The 19,709-nt window shown below is 35.9% G+C and overlaps 1 protein-coding gene across 10 annotated transcripts in view; it reads right to left on the bottom strand.

Moving 5' to 3' along the window:
• Nucleotides 1-217: 217 nt before the first annotated feature.
• Nucleotides 218-19,709, bottom strand: part of PTPDC1 (protein tyrosine phosphatase domain containing 1) — a 91,208-nt gene continuing 71,716 nt past the window's right edge. For 8 of the 10 annotated variants that reach the window (XM_074198358.1, XM_074198354.1, XM_074198351.1 and 5 more), the window contains 3 exons: nucleotides 17,575-17,760; nucleotides 16,478-16,588; nucleotides 12,207-14,534 (listed from right to left, as the gene is read on the bottom strand). In XM_074198358.1, the coding sequence (XP_074054459.1) occupies nucleotides 14,418-14,534; nucleotides 16,478-16,588; nucleotides 17,575-17,760 (414 nt within the window). In that variant the 3' untranslated portion in view covers nucleotides 12,207-14,417. Of the gene's footprint in view, nucleotides 3,344-10,441; nucleotides 10,534-12,206; nucleotides 14,535-16,477; nucleotides 16,589-17,574; nucleotides 17,761-19,709 lie in introns of those variants that run through there. The other 2 variants (XR_012470953.1, XR_012470952.1) reach the window with 2 other exon arrangements.

Genomic DNA, 19,709 nt, shown 5'->3' with positions numbered 1-19,709 from the left:
GATTTGAACCCAGGTACTCCTGACTCCAAGGCCAGTGCTTTATCCACTACGCCACCTAGCCGCCCCTAGAATGTTTTAACAAAAAACAAATTCACAGATCCTAGGTAAAGAACCCTTAGCTAAAGAGTTAAAATGTTGTAAAGGATGAAACCTAATTTTCTCTGCTTTAGAGACCAAAACTAGAACCAATGATAAGAAATCAAAGGGAGGCATATTTTTTTGATAAGATGAACATTTATTGAATACTTATGTGCCAGGAAGAGCCTTCTGAGATGCTGAAAAAAATATTATGGGTTATTTTGAAAGATGGTGAGTTTCCTGCCACTGGAGAGCTTCAAGAGGAAAGCTCAATGGTTGTTTTTCAAGAACTGTGTAGATGATATTCATCCTTTGGCTGCAAGTGAGACCAGATAACTTCTGAGGTTCCTACTTTAAAATCTTATGATTCTATAAAATATGAATGGTTAACTTTTCTTTGTCTCAACAGAAATTTTCTCTTTTAAGTAACAGCTTTTGATGTTGAATTGTATAATTTTATTCCCATCTTTCCCTTACTTTTCATCTTACTATGGTAAACTCTTTTCCTCTCTTGTCCCAATTCTGACATATTTCTCTAATTCAATATATTATATCTATCAATTTGTCTTCTTGTAAGCCACTCAGATGTCCACAAGAAACTTCCATGATCATATTCCCTTCTTTGTTAATTTTCACATTTAAATTAACTATTTTTTTTTTACTACAACCTTTCTCTCAAGAGTTCCAAGACCTTTTAAAATTACTCATCACTAATCTCATATTTCAGTGGCTAACAACTCTCTATGGTCTCTTTCATATTGCCTATGTACAGGAAGGTAAGGGATTTTCAGGTGGGTGTTTGCAACTTGAAGGAGTGATAGATATAGTCTATTCATGATTAAAGAGGCGGTGCGTTTTCTTGTTCTCCCTCCCTTCCCTTTTGAAGGCCTTCAAGAAGAGTTTGGATGACCACTTGCTAGGTATGTTGAAGAGGGAAGTCTTTTTTCAGACATGGGTTGGATAAGGTGACCACTGAGATGCCTTCCAGCACCAAAATTCCAGTATTCTGTGAAGATAGGAGCAAAGGATTATGCATTTCAAGAAGTTCTTACAGATTGCTTCCTCTCCTTCAAGCCAGTGTAGAAAATTATATGCCATAGGGCTACTGCTTAAAGATAAAAATTTGCCCTTAATCAATTAAAAACATGAAAATAATGATCATCTTTCTCATTCTGTCTGGTTTCATATACCCCAGTTATGTGGCTCTACAGAGAAAGGATTTGGATGGATTAAAGGAAGTTTATGATCTCCATTTCACATTTCCTTATTAGAGTGTTCATTTGACCCAAAGGAATTTCTCATGAGCCATAATGCTGGGTATAATGTTTCCCCACTTTGGTCAGGAGCTGCAATTTTATTGGGGGAATCTCTGTGGACATTGATTCAGATAGACAATTCCTTCATAATTTACAGTCTTAGAGAGTTGTTTGGAACACCAAGCATTAAGAGACTTCTTCATAATTATATCCCAATAAATCTCAGAGGCAAGATATTCTTGGATCCAAGGCTGGCCCTCTACTCATTATTCCACACCATTAGGTTTCGTAGCATACTTAACTTTTTTATGTCCCAGAATTTGTGGACTCTACTTGCTGATACCTCCAACAAGAGTATACCTTTTAAAATTTAAGTCAAATGAACTGAAAGCCTCTTAATAAAATGGTAGGTTAAAATTTAAATTTTTGTGCCTTATAATTAGTAATTAATAAAAGCCACTTGCCAAATAAAGAAATCCCTGTATAAAAATAAGCATGTGGCTATTATGTAGCTGTGACCAACAAATTTCTTTTTAACCTTTAAATATAGAAAACAAACATCTGGTGAATTATTTTGTATTTTGAATGGGTGGTGGCCAAAAAAAAAAATACAAGCATTAGTCAGAAGCTAAGAAAAAGTGTTTAACTGCTAACAAGTAATATTCAGAGACTGAATTTAGGAGGATATCTGGTGGCACCTGCAAAAGAATAGATTTTTTTTTTGCCTCCAATAAACAACCTCTTAAATTCTCAGCAGCAAATGAAAAAATCTTAATATTTAATACCTAATCTAAGAGCACTTAAAGACACTTTGGTTTGTAATGTAACATGCAGAGTGAATTAGTATTTAGAAAAGAAAAACTGTCGTGAAATTTTTTGCATCTGGATTTCCTAAGATTAAATATAAATACCTGATGAGGAAAGATTATAAAACCCTCAACACATGAGAAATGCACTGAGAAAATTAGTGAAATTTCTCGGGAACTCCTTTCATGATGCTTATCTTCTCTTCACATTAATTGATGGATAGTACTAGTGAACAAATCTTTGAAAAAAATCCATCATTTCTAAGATATTTGATTTTAGGTTGAACTTTTTCATTTCTGAGCTCAGAGTTCCTTTCTTCCACTGACAATATTTTGACCATAACTGTTATTTGGATTCAGAGCTGAGAAGGGTTTGGACTATCTAACCTAGGTCAACCTAAAGTTACTTATTTCAGCCTTTGAACTATTTCTGCACTGCTGAAATCAGAAAAAATTCAGTAAACCTGGGATTATCTAGAGATTATTTACTCAAGAGCTTCACTTTCATGAAACAGTGTAAGTAAAAGCAATGGCTCTTATAGAAGCTCCATGAGAACAACAGAGGTCCAAGAGCTGCCTAAACTTTGGTTAGTCTCCTCTTGTACAACATAGTGCTTTCTATCTAGGCACTTAAATGTTTGCTGAATTGTTGGTGGGGGGGAAGTCCTGAACAATCAAATCTATATTGAAAAAAAATTTTCAAGGCCAAGATCCTTTGGTACTCGCTAAGAGTCTGGTAATCTGGTTGCCAATTTAGAGATTAAAAGTATGGAATTAGAATTGGGTTGAGCGAGAGAAAGGAGGAAAGAGTCAAGCATACAGTTAGAAGCAAGAAATGACACAGGTCATAGAAGAAAATAAAAGACAACAAAAAGCACACAGAAGAACTTTTAAAAAACACAGTATTCTGGGACTTTTTAGTGTAGGGTCAAAGAGTCCCACAATCACAAAAAATTAATATCTACACTGGTGACCTTGATGGTACCAAGACAAGGTCAAAATATATTTACTCTTATCTGTTAGAAAAAAAATCTGTCTTAGTATTGGGTCAGAAGATTCCCATCATTGGAATGTACTCACTGTTGTTTTGCTGACACATATTTTCTTGAATGGCACATAAAGATTCAGAAGTTAAGAGTCTGTAGGTAGCTCTAAGTATTCATAGCTTCTTGGCATTGTCTCCACTTGGGCTACTTCCAAATCCTGTGGATGCAATGGTCATTATTGGAAGTATATTCTGTATAGACTGAAACTCATGTTTGAATTCAGGGTCTCAGCCCTGGGGAATGGGAGAGGGAAACACTGGGGAAGCACCTTGAGATAGAGTCAGTGGGCAAAAAGGATCCAGGAGTGATTGCAGGGACTAAGTGATACCTGTAGACCTAAGCAAGCTACAATGGGTTCTAGCATAGGCCAGCTTCCAAAACATATGAGATAGATTTTGTGTTAGGTTTTAGAAAGTGATAGATTTTTTAGAAAGATAATGTGCTAGATATTAGAGTTCTGTTATTAATGGTTAAAATTTTATCACTTGAAGGTATATGCTCCAGTTATCTGAGAAAAAAAAACTATGCAGAATTCCTCATTCAATTCAATTCAAGAAACATTTATGAAGAACATATTAGATTGGTGATAGAATTATAAAGATGAAATCAACATAGTCCCAATCTACGCTCAAGGATCTTACATTTTACTTGGAAGGAATACCTGGGGTGGGGCAGAAATTCTACAAGTATATAGATAAATTACTATTAGAAGGTTGTACCATTAACAATTAGAGGGATACAGATAACTTTTAGGGCCTTTTTGTTTCAAGGTTTGAGTTGAGCATTGAAGGAAATTTGGGATTTTAAGAGGTAAAGAGAAAGGGAGTACAACTGAGGTGCAGACATGGGAGACAGTATATTGTTGAGGTCAGGAAACTAATGGGCCAGATTCACTGGAACTTAGAATGTGATCAAGGGATTCATATAAAATAAGACTTGGAAGATGAAGAAATTTAATGACAATTTTTGAACTTTTTTTATTATAAACTTTAGGATAAGGGGCCACTATAAACTTTTGGTTCTTTAAATATTACAAACAGAGCAGTAGGAGAATGTGGCAATTAGTTGGGTGACATAAAACCAGTTTATTTATCCAATACAAAGAAGCACAGTAGATACATGTTCCAATTTGTGTTTTAAGAATATTAATTTGGTAGCTTTTGTGGAGGATGATTTGGAGAAAGGAAGGAAAATCAGGGAGCCTAATTAGGCAGCTATTGGATTAGTCCAGGAAAGGAGTGATGAATGAGTGTAGTAGCTGGAGAAGAGAATTTACAGGACTTGTGGTCAAGATGGTGGAGAGAAGCCAGGATCAGTGTTACGTTCTTCTGGATTTCCCTCAGAAATGACATTAAACAAGCCTCTTGGGAGCAACAAAGTACACCAAAGATCAGAGTGAAATATCTTCCAGCAAGGTCTTCCCAGGGAAGTATGGGGGAGCCCAGAGAATAGAGACCCAGCATGGGGTGGCAGGGTGAGATGGAGAACTAACCTGAGATCTTTGGCTGTGGGAGCAGAGGCTTTAGTAGTTGAAACTCAGCTGCATCATGTTGGGGTTAGGGCTCCAGGTGCCTAGGACCTTGATTCAGCTCATGAGATGTCTGGACAGCCCAACCTCTGGCTCATGAAGAGGGCCTGCCTGATGTCCCAATGTCAACAGCTCCAGATACCTCCTTGTGTTCCTCCTTTCCCAACAACCCAGAGAGTGGGCAGCTGACTATCCCAATGCCATGGTTGATCCAAACAGAGAGGCCCAGCTTAGCAGACCTAGTCCAGTGACTGGATGGCCTATGGACAACTTGAAGATAACCCCAGGAATTCCCATAGTCGACAATGACCCAGGAAGTGGGCGAATGGCATCCCCAGCAGAGACGACCCAGAGAGAAGGTCTCAACTGGTCTTTACCAGTCATTCCACTTGGAGTTCCTAACATACTGCCCAGGCAGTTGGCAAGCCTCTAGGGTTCTCAACCCTGAAGATCTATGAGCAAGCCCTTCCCTCAATACAAGAACCTTGGGATAGGTAACAAATCTCAAAATGGGGTCAAAAGAAGGGTCAGAGAAAAGCAGGGTCCAAAGTTATCTTAGAGATAAGGATGGGAAAAATCTGCTCTCAGACACTTAATAATTACCTAGCTATGTGATCTTGGGCAAGTCACTTAACCCCAATGCCTTGCAAAAAAACAAACAAAAAACTCCACCCAAACTGGAGATAAGGATGGGCAAAACATAAACCCAGAAAGAGCAGAAGGGGTGCTACATGTGAAGCTTTGGAAGAGAATATGAACTGGTCCCCAGCCCAGAAAGATGACTTCTTTGAAGAGCTGAGGAAGAATTTTAAAAATGGAAAAATTGGGGAAAGAAATGCAAGAAAAAATTAACATCTTGCCACAAAAAGTGACAGAAAACAAATCCTTTAAAAATACAATTGGGTAGTTGGAAAAAAGATGAAGATATCTTTCAGGAAACTGATCCAATAAAGAGATTAGGGTTGAATATATAGATATGGGATTCATTAATTAGCAGTGATAATTGAATCCATGAGAGTAGTGAGACCACTAAGAGACTATATAGAGAGAAGGACTAAGATAAATAAATCCAGTTGATAAATAAGAGGTGGATGATGAGCCAGCAAAAGAGACAAAGGAGCAATCAGGTAGGAGGACCATAGATTTATACCTTTAGAGTGAAAGGGACATACTCCAAACCCCCTTATTTTACAGATGAGGAAACTGAAGCCTAGAGAAATGTAGGAGATTCAAGGTCACACAAACAGTAACAGAGTAATAATTCAAGATTAGGTCCTCTGACTCTAAACCCATAGTAAAGTACAATCATATTGTAGAAACCAAGGTGAGAACAATGATTCAGCAGAAGACTAACAATGCTGGTAAATGAGGTGCTTGTACAAAATCAACTAGGCCAACAATTGAGGAACTGCCTTTTTATATAGATATTCCTTGATATCTTTAATTTATAGATTATAGATTCTAAGAGCTGGATGGAGGCTATTTAGTCTCAGCCTTACTTTATTTTAGATACCAGGTTCTTCTTGATCCCCCCACCTTGTAACTTTTTTATACTTATTTGTGTATAAGATAAACTCGTCAGGTAGACTGCTTCATTTTTGTCATTTCCAGGACCTAGTACAGTGTCTTACATGAAGTATGTTTAATAAATGTTGAATTGAACTTGTTCCCCCACAGGTGGTCATCCAGAGTCTGCTTAAAGTCTACTGGCATGCAGGAGGGCTTGACATGAGGCAGCCCATTTCCCTTTTGGATAGCTCTAATTGTTAGGGCACTGTCTTCATAATGAGATGAGATCTCCCCTTCTGAAATTTCTACTCATCACTCCTTTCTGACCCTTGGAGGAAATAGAACAAGTTTAACTTCTATTCTCTAAGCCAACTTCTCAAATACTTGAAAACAACCATTTTTATGTCTGTTTTATGTCTCACCCCACCCCAGATTAAATATCCTTGGGTCATTTAACTACTTGGATCCTTTTGACAGTTACTGAAATCTGTGGACTCTTTTTTCAGAATGACATTTTAAATGCATGAAATAAAATAAAATAAAATACATAGCAATTCAAAGGAAACCAATTATTAGGTAATACAATTACCAGTATTTTTTTAAGTTTATGGGACCAAGGTTTAAACCTGATTTTCTAATTTTCATATGGCCCAGAGTCCAGTCCCCCTTATCCTTCTCCTCTAGTAAGACTAACTTGTCATATGCAAAACTGAACTCTAGATGTGATCTAAGTCAGTATATCAAGTTTAAAAAAACTGGTTTTGTGAAACCCAACTGATTATCATGTACATTTTCCCACTTCTATGCTTCTAATGTTTGAAGAGTCAGTTTGGTCAAAAGAATTATACCCAGCATGGAAAGCCTAGGAAAATGAAGTGGGAACCTAGGATCCTACATTCTAGGTTTTTTTTTTTTTGTCAAGTATTCTTGGTCCAGTCCTCTATATGAATGATGCCTTGTTTTAGCCTCCTCATGCTGTTTTTACTTTGTGCATATTTAGATCTGATCTCCTTTCCTAGTCCTTTGATATAGAAGTTCTGCAGGTTTGCTTTGGGGTATTTGGTTGCTTCTTTTATCCTGGGTATAGCTTAGAGATAGAGGTCTGTGATCATTGATCAACAAGTAATTGTGGATAGATACTTCCATCCTAGAAAGAGAATGGATGAGTGTGGCCCCATTCAGGAAAGCACACATTATGTGAGTGAACAAGTTCCCATTTAAATGGGAATCATTTTATAAAGGCTCAATTTTGCTTTGCTCCCTCAAAATTCTTTTCTATTGTCAATAAACAATAAATATGGTAGTAAAAAAATGATACCCAGAAATTTCTCTGATTGATCAAGGGCTAGCACAGATATTTTATTAAGACAGCTAGTCGTGATCATCCACAAATATGGCATGGTCTAGACAAAACACAGTATCTGAAAGGGTTTGATGCAGGGGAAAGATGAAGAGAATTGTGAATGTAGAAATTGGGTGGAGATATAAATTGACTCTTGAGATGTAAATTGATTGGTAGAGAATGATTTTATGATTTTAACAGTAACAATTGTGATCTTAAAAGCTGCTTGGGTGGAGACCCTTCCGATTCTTGATGTACCCTTGATTCATTGTTTAATGTAAAATTTGTAACCTGATTTCCTTAGACTTTACCTTCTACCTAATTCCTGGTCCAGTAAGAGAAAGGGAGTTCACCTTTTGCCCTCTGGATGAGAGGCAAGACATAAAAACCTGGATTGGACTAGATAAGGACTGTAGTCTTCTCTGACCATGGCCCAGCCAATGCTGCTTGGCTCTTCTTTTCTCTCTCTCTCTCCCTTGCCCTTCCTATGTCTTGTAACCTTTATAATAAATTTTTGTTTTATTCCCCCCCCCCCCATGCTTTCCCGAGTCTGAATAACGATTCCTCATAGGCAGAACTGAACCCAAGTAGCCAGTGGCTATAGGTCGATTGGACTTTTCAGTGATCACCAGGAGGACAGCACTATGGCCTGGTAAATCCATTCCTCTAGAGGTCCTGAGCTATGCTTTGCTGGGTTTTGGTCTGACCAGTCTGAAACTGATTCCATCTTCAGATCTAGGCACCTGGAACTACCTGAGAGCTCACTGACTTGGGAATAAGAATATCCACCTTACAGACAGCTAGGTGGTGCAGTGGATAAAGCACCAGCCCTGGAGTCAGGAGTACCCTGGGTTCAAATCCGGTCTCAGACACTTAATAATAGCTGTGTGGCCTTGGGCAAGCCACTTAACCCCCATTTGCCTTGCAGAAAAAAAAAACCTGAAAAAAAAAGAATATCCACCTTACAATGCCAAACAAGTGGTATCCTTTCAACATTTAACATAAAAGGAACTTTTTGACTTGATATGAAAGTATTTTTTTCTTACTAAATACTTCATGGATTTTTAGGCCAGTTAACTCATTTTATTATCAAAAGCCTAAATTTTTTTCAAATTAACCAAAATCTTCCTGTTCTATAGTATTATATATTTTTAAAAAAATTCCAGTATAGGATTTATTCTAATTAAATATCATCACATTTGTTTGGACATTGTCTTGATTTGCTGGAATTTTGTGAGACAAGGAGAGATTGAAAAATAAGTGACAGTGGGAATGACAGAGGGGACAATTTATTGGAAAAAAGGTAAAGAATGGGATAATTGGTCACATGGAAAAAGAGGGGAGAAGGGAGAATACTTGGTGAATGCCTCAATTTTCTTCTGTAAGATATGAGGAGAGATCTCAGGGAGAGTGGGGGTAGGGAAGCCATGGGAGATTTGATTAAAAAGAGTTTCAAAGAACTGATGTGGAAAGGGGGATAGTAAGTTGATATGGGAGGTATGGTAGGATTGCCTAACAACAGTGAAGAAAAGTTGATGTTGTATAACACAAATTTGTAGTGGATCCTTGCATGATTTTTCTTCACCTTTTAAAAGGAAGCACAGGTTAACTAGGCTGGCAGATTGGGGGAATTCCAAAGACAGTTTAGATTTTGGCAAAGCATTTGACAGAAGGTCTCATATTATTCTTGTGGAAAAGATAGGGATGGACTGGATAATATAATTATGTGGATTCAGTCCTGATTAAATAAGTAAACTCAGAGATGTCCACTAACATTTTCATGTCAAATTTGAAGGAAGAGGAGAGGGGGGTGGTGGAGGAAGTAAATACCTGTGATTGGCCTTGTGCTGTTTAAGTTTTTTAAAATGACATGGATAAAAGCATACTAGGTATGCTTATAAAATGTGTAAATAACACAAAACTGGGAATGATAGCTCATACAATGGCTGACAGAGTTAGATTCTAAAGAGATCTTGATAGTCCAATACACTGGGCTAACTCTTGTTCACTACAATTTGATAGGACTAAGTTTTACATTTAGGTTCAAAATTAACTTCACAGAAGATGACTGGCAGTACATCTGAGGAGCATCTGGAGGCCTTAATGAACTAGAAGTTCATTATGGAAGCTCAATGGTATGAAGCTGCTGTCAAAATAAAAAAGAAATTGCAACTTTGGCCTCATTGAGAGGTCTATATTCAAGGAAAGATACTCAACCATAGTGTAATCTACCATGGTCAAACCAATGTGTTATATCCTGTTCAGACAACAATCAGCTTGAGTCTAAAAGAGGGCAAGCAGGATTTTGAAGGGCCCTGGGTCACATTCATGTGAGTTTGGGCTAAAGTAACTATGTCTATTTAGCATGAAAGACACAGGGGACAGGACAGCTACATTTAAGTACCTGAAGGAGTGTCATTAGCAGGGAGCAACAGGGTAGAAGCAGCAAAAAGGAAATTTTAGGCTAGATTAAAAGAAAACCTTCTGATCAATTAGAACTGTTCAAAAAGTGGAATGAGCTCATGCTAGAGTCGCCTGTCAGTGGAGATGCTTGGATAACCACTTTTAGAGGATGTCAAAAGAAAAGTTCCATTTAGATAGGTTTAGCCTAGGTGACTCATTGATACCTTTTCCAACTTTCAAACTCAGGGATTTTGTAATTAGGACTATCCAAAAACTGAACTGCCTTAGTGGGGAATGTATTTCCTCTCACTGGAGAATTTCTGGCAAAAGCTGGATGATCAATTGTCAGGTATCTTGTAGAGAAGGGATTTTCTTTCATTTTGGACTAAATGACCGTTTAAGAACTCTTTCAACTCTTGAAATTCTGTGATTTTTGTGCCCCCCCCCCCCATAAAAACTATCAGTTACAATACCTTGTGTTGGTATATTCTTTGTAAAGAAACTGTTGTGGAGTTTGTATAAAATAATTCTTTCCTCCTTGGATTCCCTGAGTAAATCATCTTTCCTAAAAGAAAGCATTTAATTAAGAGAGAATGCCAGTAGAATGGAGCTTAAGATAATGGTTTTCTATTGCTATGTAAATTCCAAAGGATATATGAAACTTTCATTTTCAGTGAAAGATATCTTATGTCAGTATTCTCTAAGAGGGACTCTAGTTTCTACCTCTCTAAAATGGCTGAAACAGATTCAATCATGTTATTTTAATGGATGTTAGCATCACAGAAACAAGGCTAACCAAGGAGCATAATGAAGAATTGCTCCATTGTGATTCCTAATAAATCAGTCTTATCTAATCAGAGATCAGCTCATCCATAAAAGCACAATTAAAATATAATGCAGCACTGTGAATAAGAAAACTTATGATTGACTGAATTCTTCTCCTGCCATTTTTATCAGTAAATGATGGTCAGCCATCTAGTACTATGAGTGGTTACTTAGCTTCCTTCTACTACAGAGCTAATCTTCTGCCAATTTCTTGAAAAAGCATTAAGGACATTTAAACTACATTCTTGAGCTTATCTGCATCCAAAATTTATTATTGCTAGCTAATTTGGAACAGACACAAAAAAGGTCCTGTGCGTAAGCTCTCATTTTGAATGAACTTCATAGCTGAGGCTTTTTGCTCAGAGCTGTTTAGGTATTGATGGCACACAGAAAGATTGTAAGGGAGCTGAAGGTACAGAGGGCAGGCTGTTTGCAATGTACTCACGAAGTTCCCAGTTGAGTTTAAAAGGAGATGTCAGTGTACAAACCAAGAGAAAAAATATCTTTAAACAACTTAGGACTAGTTTGAAATAGAATAGGACCATGGCTTATCTACAAGCATTCTCCACTTAGAAGAAAATGGAGAAATTGTGTCTAAATTGGTTCTTGGTATTTGTCTAAAAGAACAAATGGTGGTTCATGCTTTATAGTGAATCTTATCCAAAACATACAGATTGTTTCTCAAGGCCAATATAGTAAGTGGGTTTAAGATAGGACTAAAACTATCAGCATAGCTGTTAGGGCTTTTGAGCTAAATTAACAGACAGAGATAAGCAGTCATTGAATGGATTCTTGATTGCAATGTTTTACAGTGGTGGTTTGTCACAGGAGGCAACTACAGCTTAATTATCAACACAGCAAAAAATACAATGTTCTATCAATTACAGCAAAAGTGATATCCTGAAGGCCTTTGCAAACAAAATACAAGTAAATGCAAGTAAATACAAGTAAAATTTGCAGCAGAGAATCTTTAACAATCCTTCCAGCTGGAAATCTTATGGTTTGATGACTCCTAGAGCATTACCTTCTCTCACCATTTTATAGATGGGGATATGGAACCCAAGAGTGGAGGTGACTTGAGGCATAAACACATTACTGCTGCAAGGGCTGAGACAAAGGGGTCAGTTCTGGTCTTGCATCCAAGGCTAAGTGCTACTAGAAGAACACTTAAATGGTGGATAAACAACATTGTCTCTATTTTGATAATTAGGGTTATAAGTCTTTAACAAGACATAGTTAAAAGACTGTAGGTGTTTACTTCATCTTGGCTAATTTTTTTTTAAACTCCAAATTATTATTCCCTTAAAGAACTTTTTATCAACTTTCCCACCCCTTACCCTGGGCTTACCAGTGTCATCAAGATGCTCATTGTGATAGGAAACATCAATAGACTAAAAAAGTACACTGCTACTCTTTGGGGTTCTATTTTCCATTTTTATTAAAATTAATACAATTCTCATTTACAGCCTGATTTCTTTAAGCTAGTCAATTCTTTCAGGTCCTTGGCATATACTCATTTTCATGGCTATTTTAATCTACTTTTTAACCACAGAATACTATAGTAGCATCAGGACTATACTATATTTGCTCTTCAAATGGAAATTAATAGTTTATATAAATTATCAATTTGTCAAATGAGTCATGGTTGTCATTTGCCCATATATAGAGCACAGAGGGTTTACAATATTTTGATTAAAAAATTAATTCTTCTATAATCTTATTTTGACTAAAACAGAGGTTATTTTTGGTTGTTCTCCCTACCCCCCCCCCCCAACTCAGGCACTTGAAAATGAGGAATTTCAGGAATGACTTGGTCTATTCAATGGAGGTGAATCCAGCTCATTACAATTTTTTAGTGGAATATTCCCTCAAGAAATTCATTTAATATCCAACAACTGAGTTAGTAATGTGAAAACTGACCATTATTTCTGATGAACAGTAGCTTGCTTAATTTGCACTATAAAAGTCAGGAGGGCATTTCAACTACTGGTAGTCAATCAAACTTTCCCTGAAATTATCTTTATTAATTTACAACAGGTGGTACCCCCCCCACTTTCCTTGGAGTTGTTTCAGTTAATATCCAAAAAATAAAAGATAAAGTTAGTTTCTCCTGGATACCACTTCAACTATTGTCTTCATTACTACAACTACTATGACAATGCCAGGAATAACTGTCATTTATATAAGTGCCAGTTTGCTTTGCTAGGAACTAACATCTCTCAGCTGATAAATGAAAAACAGTCTCTTTGGACCAAATTTAATCTATTATAATCCCAAGATGATAGACTCTTCTCTTAATAGAGCAAATCTCTGGAACAAAATGGTATAGAAGACAATTAGGATAAGATAAGAGAGCTTTGCTGCTCATTTCCCTTTACTGTCTCTTCCACTGTGACTAATGTTCTCAGTCCCATCATCATCTTGACTACTTTCCTTCTGTCTGAAGACATGGAAGTTTCCAGAGTGGCTCTAGGGGTTTATAGGTGAGAGTTCTAGATTGAGTGACAGTTACCAACTCCTAGAACAAAAAAAAAAAAATCTAAAAAGTCTTCTGAATGGTGCCCTTACTCCAAACGAAAGAATATGCTGGTTCCAGTACAGGGCACTGAAAGACTCCCCCCTAAGAAAATTCCTGAACTACAGTTTTCTCTACTATCAAAAATGCCTTCAATGGGCATGGGTCCAACATATTTTATGGAAGCCTGGCTCTGTCTCTTACAGTCAGTCTCTCATCCTATTTTCTTATTAAAGATAATTTGAAGATAAGCTTGTAGCTATTTGGCTAAGCAGTTACCCAGTACAAAGGAAATAAGGCTTTAGGTCCTGAGAATGGATACTGCCTTCCTGGGATGGCAAAGGCTGGTGTGCTGCAGAGTTTATCCATAGTCCTGACAAATAAAGCAGATCTATTTTTCTCAAATACAAAATTACCAAACCAAATTACATTCAATCTTTTAACATCAAATTACTGATCTTGGAAAAAATATACCTTGAAATATTTTGCCACATTTAAAACAAACTCAAACAAATGAAAAAATCCTTCAAAAATCTTGCAACAGAAACATCGGTAGTCACAAATATAAAACAACATTTCAGGACACTTGGTGACTTATTTAAGTTATATGTCAAGAAGGAATGGCTATATAGTGTTGTTTAACTATTAAAGTATTTTAAATTCCAAAGACAATTCAATCATCAAGACAATTGTTTTGGAAAGTAGAGTCAGTTATCTACCACAATGTAAAACAAAAATATTAATGTAAACATCATGTACTTCAAATGTTAATACATTAGCTCAATTCATTAAATAAAAGGAACTGGCACTGACTTTATGGCAATTGTTCAAACACAAAAATAAAACTTGTGAATGTACTTTTTCAGAATCAATAAATAGTTTCAAAACATATCATACATAACATAAAAATCACTTTAAATGAAATGCCACAATAAAACCACCAAAAAAAAGCATCTCTTAAGAACTTCAACATATTCACATATGACCATAAAAGTTATCAGGGTCTTCAGGTTAGATTAAACTAAAACATTGAAGGGAGAAAAAGTAGCTGATCATAAACAGATCCTTCTTGGGATCCACAGAAGACCCCCAACATAGAACTGTAAACATTAAGAGATGTGTTCTGATCCTTCTTTTGTAATCTTTCTTTTTTCTTCTAATGCGTGCTTAAATATTTTTTTCAGGGTGTGATAAACCACTGGTCCATTTTCAGAATCAAAATTAATCTGGTAACAAAGAAAAACTATATTAATAGAGCTCATTTATAAAATGTTTTTCTATTAAGGCCCAAGAAAGGGGGGGGGGAGTATATTCTGCCTTTAAATTATTTGAGATGAAGAAAAATGCTTTTTTTTATCTATGTCCAGATCTCACACAAAACTATATATGCAATTCTCATAAAGTATAGACAGAATAATTTAAGAGATTCAGGTTTTGTGTGTGTGTGTGTGTGTGTGTGTGTGTGTGTGTTTTGGGGGGAATATATCAGTGATTTTCATAGGAGGAGGGATCTTTGGGTGAGGAGCTCCCTGAAAAAAGGCAGATCAGTTATCCCAGGCTCCATGATAGCTACTCAAGCCTGTTCAAGAATGACTGGAGGCACTCTGAGATGATCAGTGTCCCACAACCAGTCTGTGACACATCAGACAAGAATCTGCCCACTCTCATTTTTAATTGAGTACTAGACTAGGTCTCTTGAAAGAGCAAACATTTAGGTGAAAACTCAAAAGTTCAATCTGATGATTTTTAGCATCAAAAGACAGCAGAGAAATGAATACAATTGAATGTATAGGTCATTGTTCATAGATTATTAATCAAATATTACTTTACTTTTCCTTAGGCTTAAACATTCCAATGAAATAAAAGTTAAATCTTAACAATAATAACTTGTCTCCTCCTCTCCTCTCTTGACATTTTCCCTGGCATGTGTGGCATCCTCTCCTTATCTTAGCTCATCTCCATCTCCTGGTCTTTCCAGTCCCTCTCACTTCTATTGTACTTTCTCTCTGTTAATTGTATCCCATTTATTTAGTATCAAACTTATTCATCCTGACTTGCATGCTGTCTCCCTCTTAGATTGGGAACTCCTCAGACTCTTATCTTGCTGTGTGTGTCTCTCTGCACTTAGCACAGAGTAGGTACTTAATTTTTATTGATTACTAATGATCATATTGGCAGCTTATCTTCTTCCTCTCTACTTTCCCATGTGTTATCCTTTAATTTTGATTCCATCTGGTTCTGTTTGCCATTATAACATAGAACACAACTTTCCATGCATAAAAGGCAGTCTAAATATCTTCTAAGGTTTAAATATAAACAGAATTTGATGATTTTATAGCTAGAAGGAATTTTGGAGAGAAATTAATACACCCTCCTAAGTTCACTGATAAGGAAGTTCAAATTCAGATTGGTTTAGTGATTTTTCTCAGAGTTACTCAGTTAACTAATATCCTTAGAGAAGTTACATCTAAAAACTGAGGGACAAAGTTTTGTTAAAAATTGAAAGTGATTTTTAAAAATATACAGTACTTTAAAGAATGGCTAGTATTTTTTCCAGATACATGCATGTATTCATTTCATATTCTCTCAAATATATTATGGTTAGAATCCATCTACCATAGATATTTTCAATATCAACCACTGGGGGGCAGTGACAATTTGAGAGAGGAAGATTTTTCCCCCCCTTTAATTCTGAGATTTTCCTCTTTTGGAGCAACCTCCCCTTCAAATACAAAAAAAGGATCTGTATGGGAAGGAAATAGTCTTTTTATTTTTATTAATATTTTCCAAGCCAAAATATAGTATTGCCTAATCAATGTTGAATATGAAATACTCAAAAAATAGTTCCTTGTTTCAGTTCAAGGCAGAACTGGCTTAACAAGATTCCCTGACCTCTGTTAAGCACATTATTTTCAACATTTTCAAAACTCTATTCAATTGCTTTTCCCTTAAACTAAAAAATAAATTCTTCTAAAATTCTCTTTTAAAAAACTCTATCATACCCCAAGGCTTTCCTAATGTCAGTTACCCATTCTTTAGCCAAAATTATCTAAAAGAGACTACGAGTCTTAGATTCCCTTAAATTTCAGTGCAAAGACCATGTTACCCATCTGATATGAGTTGAACCAAACTGAATTATTAGACAGGGAAGAGAAGGAGTGTTATTTACCTTGGTGAAAGACTTAATGGCATGGGCAAGGAAAGCTTCCTCAATGTCAGCAGGAATTGTCTGCAAATTCACTATACAGTGCAAGACACAAAGAATAGTCTGGTGTTGCCCCTGTTGTAGCAAAAAGCAAATGTAAGTTGTTTTAAAATCTTCTACAAGAAACCAATCATTAGTTGCAGAGATATGAATAAGACTGAAGCCACATCTTGTCTTCTAAAGTTTAAACAAGTCATGAGAGCTCTCTAGCTACAAGACATCCATGGGCCTTGAGGGTTTGCCCCAATGCTGTGAGTCAGGGGATGAGGAAAGTTAGGCCAGAGAATGGCAAGTGACTTGCTCAAAGTCACAAAGACAGGAAGAGTCTGCAGTTGCATTTGAGCAGAGATCTTCCTGACGATGGATCCAATCTTTATCAGCTCTTCCAACTGACTACCTAGATTAACTACGTAGTGATATTTTTTCAAAGTAATTTGCAGAGTATTACACCAGTTTGATCAAGAATGAACCTGAATATTGCATAAAAATTTCAAGAGAATATAAAGATAAGGAATTATCCAATACCTGAAAACAATCCTTGAGGATGGAGACATTTTCATTTTTGTCTCTGTATGCTCAAGTACCTAGCATATAGTATCTTACATGTAGTAGAAAGTTGGTATGTTTATTGAACTGCATTGCATTTTAAGTGTTTTCTCCCAAGAATTCGATGATTATTCCCCCACCCCATATTCTTATTTTTATTGGGCATAATTGTTTCAGTTAAGCTATTTTTAGTGGATGGTAGACCATACTAAACTTTTATATCCACCTCATGTTTAATCAGCTAGTCAACAAAAATGTCTGAGTGCCTGTGTGATCAATCAGGTGTAATGATTAGGGGGAAAAAGAGCTTTAGAAGAAGATAGGAAAAATGGATTAAGAAGGAAAGACACCATCCTTTCCCCTCATGGAAATTATAATTTGCTTGAAGAAATAATAAATGTCTAATAACAACCAAAAGGCTGATAGTTTGAAGGCCTGTGTGCAGGTACTGATGCTATTTGAGGGCCTCTGGGATGCTGTGGTAAACAGGAAAATGAAGGTGAGGGCTACAATACCTTTTCCAATAAGGACAGTGCTTCTGAGGCATCAGCACAGTTGTTGACTAATAGATCGACATCCTCTTTGGTGATAACAGGTTCTTTTAGTTGTTCTACCCAGGACCACATCAAACCACACAGTATGAAAGGATCTCTTTCTCCACATATTCTTTCCCAAGCCCCATCTCGTGAATTAAGTTCTTTCTAAAAAAAAAAAAATGGCACTATTTGATTGAAGTTTTAATAACCTGTGCATTTGGATCTATAATGAGCCTGGAACAAAGTAAAAAACTGAAAGGCAAAATGAGTGGGGCCTCAGACCTTGGGACACAAAGTTCTCTGGTGGTGGGATACTCTATTAAGACACCTTAATACTATATTGAATCCCATGGATTGGAACTGTGGAGTACCTCCAAGTATTCACAGAGGGTGGTATAAGGAAGGAGCCTTGCTGAGAGACAGCCATTGGAAGGTAAGAAGGAGACCTTGTGGTTCTTTCTTCTTTTACCTTTTTCTTATAATGTAATTTACATTATAAGACAACTGCTTTTAGTAACCTCTAAATTTCATGCCCTAGAGGAGTTAAGACCAGATCTCAAATTATTTGTTGTTTATATCCTTTGTTATTCTGATATTTGCTAATTTAAGAAAAGCAAGTTTTAAGAACCCAGGATAGTAATACATTTTTGGTAATGGAATTTATGAATTCCAATGTATGAAAAATTCAGAAAGTTTGTGTAAATTACAGTGGAATTTATGGAATAACTTTTGCATCTGAATAAAAATAATAGCAGCTTATATTTACAAAGTGTTTTAATGTGTCAACTGGCAATACTTTGGAAGAGAGTATATAGCAGATCTCTATTAAATTGTTTTTTTAGAATTACATTGTAATCCTGGTAAAGATGAAAAACCACACCATATTCTCATAGGATGAACCAACTTGAAGACCTGGAAAAATTACATAAATTTGCAAACAACCTAAACATGGGACTTTATACCTTATTTTATTTGGGTATTATGAGTAGGGAATAGAGGAGATCACCTAAGAAATAATATACAAATTTTAATATATTTTTGACAGTATCCCAATATAAATAAAATGTAGCCTTGCAGTACTGGGTTCTTCAAACTTTCCAATTATTTTTTACTCATTTACAATTATTTAGCCTAATTTATTAATCTCTTTGCTTAGTACTGTGTATAGATAGTGAGAAATCTAGTTAATAGTCAGAGGTGAGATATCAGTTTCCAAAGAATCAAATCAACTAAAAGAACTCAATGGTTATTTTCACCCAAGTAATTCTCTTGGCAAATTGAGTACAGTTACTGTTACCTTCTGAATTTTTTAAAAATGAAACTGAATTTGTATTAGCTAAAAGTTTATTGTTAAATCCATAAAAAAATCTGTCAAACACCTTGAGCTTAGTAAAAACAAAAAAGTTGTTCTTTAGACCTACTTTGAAAAATCATAATAAATTAAATTATCCATTGAAAGAAGTTACTTTTCTACCTTACTTCTCTTCAGTTCAAGAAAAGACATATTAGGTACTAAAGCAAAGGAAATAGAAATATCACAAACAGATCTTCAGAATGGTGTCTACGCCATGTAGCTTTGTTTCTGAAAAGTCTTTCCTCAACTGTTCCCAATTCCTAAATCTCTCTGGTATCATGGAGTTATCTAAAGAAATAATAAGCAATGGGGCTAAGGGAAAAAAAATATGAGAATTCTAGGTATTACCTCAGTTTAACAGAAAGATAAGAATAGGAAATCTACAGACTTACACAATCTGCTAAGATGATTATTCTTTTAATCAAACAAAGAAATTGTCCTAATAAATGAAGAAAGCTTTACTTCAGTAAGTGCTTTCTCCCCATTCAGTTTTATGAGTTCTATCTTAATTATGCATATATCTTGAGGAGGTCACAAACTTAAGTCATGCTTATTTATTATTGAAGTCTGGATATATAAAATGAAAGTGACCCGCCCTTTCGAGGAAAATTTGGATATATATTTAGTACAGTGCCTTGCTCACAGTAAGCACTTAATAAACACTTATCTTCCATAACCCTACTTATAGAAGGCATCTGTATTAAAGAATAATTTATATCACATGGACCATATGCTAATAAATCATTCTGATGTGATTTAA

Source organism: Macrotis lagotis, chromosome 8 (assembly GCF_037893015.1).
Source record: "Macrotis lagotis isolate mMagLag1 chromosome 8, bilby.v1.9.chrom.fasta, whole genome shotgun sequence".
In the NCBI taxonomy this organism is placed as follows: Eukaryota; Metazoa; Chordata; class Mammalia; order Peramelemorphia; family Peramelidae; genus Macrotis; species Macrotis lagotis.
This window is presented reverse-complemented; position numbering and strand designations above follow the sequence as displayed.